The sequence below is a fragment of the Myotis nattereri genome (genome assembly GCF_964212035.1).
Source record: "Myotis nattereri genome assembly, chromosome: 2".
NCBI classification, from domain to species: domain Eukaryota; kingdom Metazoa; phylum Chordata; class Mammalia; order Chiroptera; family Vespertilionidae; genus Myotis; species Myotis nattereri.
Genome location: NC_138076.1, coordinates 7,460,675 through 7,467,533, shown reverse-complemented (window position 1 = coordinate 7,467,533; position 6,859 = coordinate 7,460,675). Strand labels below are relative to the sequence as shown.

General features: G+C 48.2%; 1 protein-coding gene across 3 annotated transcripts; it reads right to left on the bottom strand.

Moving 5' to 3' along the window:
• Positions 1–387: 387 nt before the first annotated feature.
• Positions 388–4,166, bottom strand: CDKN2AIP (CDKN2A interacting protein). 3 transcript variants are annotated; one of them, XM_081082390.1, is made up of 4 exons: positions 3,710–4,159; positions 3,137–3,267; positions 2,219–2,472; positions 388–2,126 (listed from the first exon to the last, which is right to left on the bottom strand). In XM_081082390.1, exons 1-4 carry the CDS (start codon positions 3,988–3,990, stop codon positions 2,118–2,120), a joined length of 675 nt encoding a protein of 224 aa, XP_080938516.1. In that variant the 5' UTR covers positions 3,991–4,159; the 3' UTR covers positions 388–2,117. The 3 variants fall into 3 exon arrangements, with proteins under 3 accessions (XP_080938516.1, XP_080938515.1, XP_080938517.1); XM_081082389.1 differs by having other exon boundaries at positions 388–2,472; positions 3,710–4,166; XM_081082391.1 differs by lacking the exons at positions 3,137–3,267; positions 3,710–4,159 and having other exon boundaries at positions 2,219–2,257.
• Positions 4,167–6,859: the final 2,693 nt, after the last annotated feature.

The window sequence follows — 6,859 nt, the reverse complement described above, 5'->3', positions numbered from 1 at the left end:
AAAAGCCAGAAGAAAAGCCACAAAGATAACGACACATCCTGGGCCAAAGTTTGAAGAAAAATGAAATGATCTACCACAATGGAATAATACAATTAGAATCACCCAAGACACAAAAACAGGATTCCATTTCATTACTAATGAAGGTATGTCAATTGAACAAGCTCATTAGAGAGCTGAGCATGGCTCTCTATTCTTCCCAGTATTAAGATTTGTAAACAGAAGACTATCCAGTTCCAGATCTGGTAACTGTACCTTCTCTATTCATAAAGTTGTATATCAGCTATGAAAAACTACTTGGTTGTAATTTACAATGACCGGTAGCAGGAAGCTTATTTGCAGGAATTCTGACTTAAGGGGAAAAAAAACACAACTTCTTGAAAAGGTAAAATAGCTTAAAGCATTTAATATCTAAACAAATCAATCTGTTAATAGCAGTAGTCACAAAATATGTTTAATATAGAAACCCACATTTATGTCTTAAGAAAAAGTGTAAATTGTATTTTACCTCAAAACATAAATTATTAACCCACTTAAAGAATCTGCAGTGGTCAAAAGCATGAATTTTAAACAACCTCAGAATAAAATAACCTTAAGTACTTTATATCTAAAAAAATGCTTACAACTCCTCATAAAAATAGTCTGAGGCAACTATTTTTCCTTTTATTATTTAACAGACACGTTCAACATTATGGGCAACATTCTTAAAACCTTAAGCTTCAGACTTTCAAATACTATGGTCCCCTTTTCTTGATGTGGGAGGTTTATTACACTAGGGGGAAAAAAAAAGCATGGTAGACAATATATTCTCACCAAATCAAAAGCAGTACAAAAGTTTTAAGACTCTACAGAACTACACACCGTACCTAATGCATCATTAAAAATAGAAGACAGTATTTCCCTCAGCAAATAAAACAGCATACTGGTATGCTGTTAATGCTTATCTTTTAATGTGTACTGTCATTCATAAGTTATTTACAACTTCTACTGTGTGAAGAGAACTAGAATGTAAATTTTCTGCAAAACTGGAAAAAAGCAATACAAAATTTGTGAAAGCCTGTGTTTATATTGTACAAAAGTCAGTTTTTCTCTTCCAATACCAGATACTGTATGCGGTGATACTTTGCATATATTATAGTAATTCTTGAGGATGTTTCAATGCTGGAGGTAAGTTGACAGGCCTTGATTCTTCATCGAGGAGCACTAGGTCTTCTATTTCACTGCCTCTGTACTTCCTTTTACATATTTTTACTACCACCTTTTTCTTGAGAAATACCTTCAATGCTTCTCTTGATGCCACTGCTTTTGCATTTTCTTTGCTTTTTCCACATCCAGTGCCCAAATACACAGACTTGCATCTCAGTTCACAAACAATACTTTCTTGAGAGCTCTTACTCTGAGGCAGATCTGCCAGTTCTTTTAGCGGGACAAAAAACACATCCAGTGTTGCTTTCAGAGCCTCAATAGCTGCGTTTAAGAGCTCTCCGTGATTCACATTGGGACTAAAGCCACCAACAGCTACCAACTTCCATGCCACCGTTTTATACAGTCGATTGAAAAAAGGTTGCTTCTGTTTCACATCTTCATTGGTTAACTTGCAACAAGAGAATCTGACAGAACTCTCACTAGACTGGGAAGTACTTTTAGAAGGCAACTGGGATGTGCTAGTCTGAGAACTACTCTTAGAAGCCAGTTGGGACACACCTGCTAAGGAAGTGCTTTTCGAAACGAGAGACCCACTGGTCTGTGGGCTGTTCTTAGAAGCTAATAGCGATGCAGCTACCTGCGAAGTGCTTTTGGAAGTCAGCATCGATGTAGTTACTGACGTGCTGCTCTTGGGAGTTAGTAAGGATGTGCCTGATGAGGAACTGTTTTTCGAAACCGACGATGAAACATTTGCCTCTGAACTGGTTTTGGGAGTTAACCCACCTGAAGCTGTCTCTGAACTAGGTTTAGAAGACAACAGTGGCAACTCTACTTCTTCTGCGCTTCCCGAGGAGCCCAACAAGGGCACCTCAACCTCGGAGATGCTTGGAGAAGCTGAGACGGAAGAGCCTTCCAAAGCACTCTTTTTAGGGGATCCACTTTGTTGACTGGAATCAGAGGACTGGGCCACATGACTATTCACACTGGATTTCAACAAGGAAGAAACAATCGACGCTGCACCCTGTTTATCTGGGGCCTCTGGCTCAGAAGCCTTTCCAGACCCTGCTGCTGTTACCTGAGAGGAAATGCTGCTCTGGCTGGAAGCAGACCGATCGCCATCACTTGTCGAGCTATTCTGATCGGAGGTGCCAGAGCTCCGAGTGGAGTTCCCACCACTCTCTGATTTGGCAGATGACTCCATACACACCGAGCTGTTTTCCTGCTGAGCTGATGCATGTTCTGTTTTGGCAGAAATTTCTGCATGATCTTGCTCAACTGCAGAATTATTTCCTTCTATAACTCGTTTTTTCGTTGGCTCTTCTACCCCTTCTAAAAAAGAAAAAAGGAAAACAGATATGTGACTAGTCCACCTCATACACATCAGCTAAAAATTTAGAAGACAGATACTCATTAAAACAAAGGCACAAGGCAAATATATTTCAGAACCAGTAGTTTCTTTAGAACGGTGGCATAGCCTTGGCCGGTGTGGTTTAGTTGGTTGGCGCTTCATCCAGTACATCAAAAGGTGGCTGGTTTGATTCCCGGTCAGGGCACGTCTCAGGCTGCAGGTGATCTGATCAGCAACCGATGAATGTTTTCCTCTTTCTCTCTCCCTCCCTCCCTCTCTCTACAATCAATTAAAAAATTAAAAAAAAAAAAAAAAGGCGGCCTTCCCTGGTCCCTTAATTTAAAAATAAACAAAACATGTAGAATAACTTCATTAATTTCTTAAACAGCACTGAAGAGCATCATTCATTTCTAACATTAAAAAATCAACAACACAGACATTTGACACTTGAAAATCTAAAAGCAGTTAAAGGAAAACTTATCAAAGGCAGAGGCTAAAACACAGACACAGGATTCAGTTTTGACATTTCACTTGATTTTAACATTACGTAAATTCCAGATCGTTACAAAAAGTAGTAACAATTCCTAATGGCATCAAACTTATGTTCTAAACTCCTATGTATGTTCACATCTATGATCTGCTAACCATTGCTACTTGAAATCCCTCTTTTCTTCACCTTGGCAACCAGTTCGTCTCGTGTGGTATGGATTGGAGCATCTGTCACTTTGATGCCTTCGGCCATACTAAGTATTTTGTCCATAACTTTTGGGGGGTACCTGGAAAAGAAGGAAAAGCCACTGTTAGGAGGTGTTTCCCCCTAAGCTGCCCAGTCTGGGGTGCCCAACAGGCCACAGGAACGGCACTTCCTGGTTGCAATGGAGAAAGGGGACCGGGCACCAACCGCCAGGCACTTCCCGGAACCTCAGAAACTGGTGCGCCAGCGTCCGGGGGGAGAGGGGGGGGTCCCTCCGGGTCCCCCTTCAACTCAGGGCCGGTCCACGAGAGGGCTGTCCGCCAACCACGCCGCCAGCACCCTCCGCCCCCCACACAAGGGGGCACCCACAGACGGCTCAGCAGGTCGGCTTCCGGCAGGTTCGCCCTTCCCACCCTAGAGGGCAGGCGGCCCCGCCATTCCCGCGCTCCCCAACTTCCCCGCCCCGCAGCCCCGAGGCTGCAGACAAAACCCGGAGAGCGGCTCGGGGGCGCGCCCCCACTCACCGGCACCCGAGGAAGACGTGGTTGGCCCAGGCCATGGAGAAGGAGATGAGCTGCTGCAGCTGCCGCCGGCGGGGGCCGCTCTCGGCGTCGGCGGCTTCCTCCGCGGTCGTGGGGGTCGCGGGCGCCTCGCCGCCGGCGGGGGCCAGGTCCCCGGCATTGCGGAGCAGGAACTCCCGGCGGTGGCGCCAGTGTTTGTCCGTCTCGCCGTCGCCGCGCAGCGCCTCCACCCAGGCGGCCGCCCGCGGGTTCTGGCCCAGGTACTCCGACACCTCCTGCGCCATGTTGGGTCTGCAGGTCGCGGAGGCCGCGAGCGGACGCGGCGCCGGGAGCGGGGCGGGGGCGCCGGGCGAGCGGCCCTGTCACTGCGGCCGGCGCCGGCGGCCCTCGGGAGAACGCCCCTCGGCAGGTCCCGGCCCCAAACAACAGCGCCGGAGCCGCCGATCCGCCCACTTCCGCCCGCCGCCGGCCCCGGCCCTTTTATAACCTCGCCGCCGCCGAGCGCGTGCGTCCTTCCGGCGCGGCGCTCCCAGGACGCTTTGCGGCGCGCGAGCTGCCGCGACGCGGAGACGCCGGCGGCGGCGGAGGGCGCTCCCTGGGGGCGGGGCGCGGGGGGCGGGGAGGCGGGCCGCCCGCGGGTCCAGGCGCCGCGACCGGGGCACGGCCGAGCGTCCGGCCGGCTCTGTGCCGCCGCGGGCTCCGCTGCCCTCCCCGCGGGCCGCCTCGGCGCCGGGTTCCCGCAGCGGCCGGGCCGGCCCAGCCCTCCTCGGCCGTGCGCTCTGCCCGAGACGCGGGTTTTGAGCGGAGCCAACCCCAAAGCCCGCCTCCATCTCGTTTTCTGTTTTAACGTAAATCCCTCCTCGTTTAAAGTATTGCACAGGTCTCCTTCCCCCCATGCTTCTCCGGGCCGGAGCGTGATGACACCGCCTCCATCTTCTGGTCCCGCCGGCTGCGCTCCGGGCGCCGCTTCCGAGGGAGACCGGCCACGCGCTCCGAGGCCTCCCGGGCGGCGCGTTCGGAGCGTGGAGTCCGCGGGAAGGAACAGTCATGGCTGAGATGATGCGGCTCAACGCTCGGCCCCGCTCCGGGCGGCCCTGCGGGCCCGTCTGCAACCGTCCTCGGCGCGCGGGGTCGCGTTCATGGTCCCCGCAGTCCGCCCGCGACCCCCGCCGCCCCCCTGGGTGGATCCCCGCTGCTCCTCGGGGTGGATCCCCGCTGCCCCCCCGCCCCCCCGTGGATCCGCGCTGCCCCCCTGGGTGGATCCCCGCTGCCCCCCGGGGGTGGACCCGGTCGAACCCCGCCGCGCAGAGGACAGGACGTCCTGCATGTTTCCTGAAACAGTGACGCCCGCGGCGCGGCGGCTGGGAGGCGGCGTGGGAAAGGGCCTGTGTACTGTCCCCGCTTAGCACTGACTGCCGCTCGGTGACTGTGTTTCCGGTTTCAGGTGTAGGTATACTTTAAGGCTAATAATAAGCTACAATAGGTGCTATGTAATAATCTCAAATTACGGAATGAAACATTTCCTTTTACTAAATGTGGGTTTTGAAAAGTGCTTGAATTATTCTAAGCAAGAAAAAGATGGTCACTTAGGTAACAATTTCTAAAAGCCATGTGATGTATACAGGGTGGGGCAAAAGTAGTTTCCAGTTGCTTATATGGCAAATAACACAATCATTAAGAATACATGTATACAAGAATAAACTTTCGAGTAGACCTTTGCCCACCCTATATACATGCTGGAATAATAAAAATTCAACTACAGTGTGATGTGAAAATCATATTGCCCACTTTGCTGCTGTGCCAAAAGAAACGGCATAGAAACAGGCAAAACAAAATTTTTAAATTTGGGATCGTGCTCTTCTTTTTCAGGGAAAATTGCTGAGACTTTGGAGGGGTGAAAGAATGAGGAAATCCTTTAACTTCAGATGCAATTTAAGATGGAAAATATTATGGTCTTCCATGAATTCTTAGGCAGGAGGGAGATCAGGTAAAAGAATCTATGATTACATACCTAGGTGTTATTTGTGCTTTTTTTTTTTTTAATCCTCACCTGATGATATGTTCTTACTGATTTTTTTTCATTTTTTTCTTTTTCTTATTGATTTTTAGAGAGGAAGGGAGAGAGAGAGAGAAAACAAACAAAAAAAAAAAACACACAAAAAACATGAATCTGCTGCCTCCCATATGTGTAGAGACCTTTCTTAGGTTCAGGGGATGATGTTCCAACCAACTGAGCCACCCGGCCAGGGCTTACTTGGGCATGCATTTGAAACCAAGAATGTTCTCACTTTTGTTGTTGTTGCCCTGTAGCCTCCACCCATAGTTTTCATTGCCTTGGATGGAGAGCAAATAGAGCCTGAATTTCAAAATTATTTTTTAAGTTATAATAATGGCAACATAATCCGAAAATAAAGTATTTTTTAATTAAGGTCTGTACATTGTTTTCTAGACATGATTCTGTCGCACACTTAATAGGCTATAGATAGTATAGTGTAAAGGAACTTTGCTGGGCACCGGGAAACCAAACTATTCCTGTGATTCACTTTATTATGATATTTACTTTATCATGGTGCTCTGGAACCAAACCGGCAGTGTCTCCGAGGTATGCCTGTACCTTCTTTTCCTGTGGCATAGCGATTACCTCAGTTTTAGGAAGGCTCTTTGGGTACCTACTGATGTGAAGAAGTAGAGAACTATGGACTTTCTCTACAGGTTTACAAATTCTAGTTTGATTTATTTCAGTTACAAGTGACAAAAATTATGATTTAAAATGTCTTTTGCTTAAATAAAAAGGGAGCTTATTGGCTGTTACTGACAGTCCAGGGAGTAGCCTGGGCTCCAGGCACTCAAACAGTATATTGAAATCAGGCAGCCTGTTTCTCCTCATCTCCAGACTTGGCTTTCTCTGCATTAGCTTCAATCTTGGGCAAGCTCTTCCTACAGAGTGGCAAAATGGTTCCTAGCAACGCATGGCATGTGTCCATCAGAATTTATTTTTCTGAGAGTTTCTGCCAATGTCTGAGGTTCTGTTAAAAATCGATTGGTTTTGTTGGGTCATGTGTATCCCTTAAATAAACACTCACACCAAGGGTATGAAATGTTCTGATTGTACAGATCTGAGTCATGGGTACACCCTAAGAATAATAAAACATC

Coding starts and splice junctions, on each gene's coding strand:
- CDKN2AIP (XM_081082389.1), bottom strand. CDS start 3,990: ATGGCGCAGGAGGTGTCGGAGTACCTGGGCCAGAACCCGCGGGCGGCC. Junction 3,268..3,709: donor CACGTCTTCCTCGGGTGCCG/GTGAGTGGGGGC, acceptor CTTCTTTTCCAG/GTACCCCCCAAAAGTTATGG. Junction 2,473..3,136: donor AGGGATTTCAAGTAGCAATG/GTTAGCAGATCA, acceptor TTTCTTTTTTAG/AAGGGGTAGAAGAGCCAACG.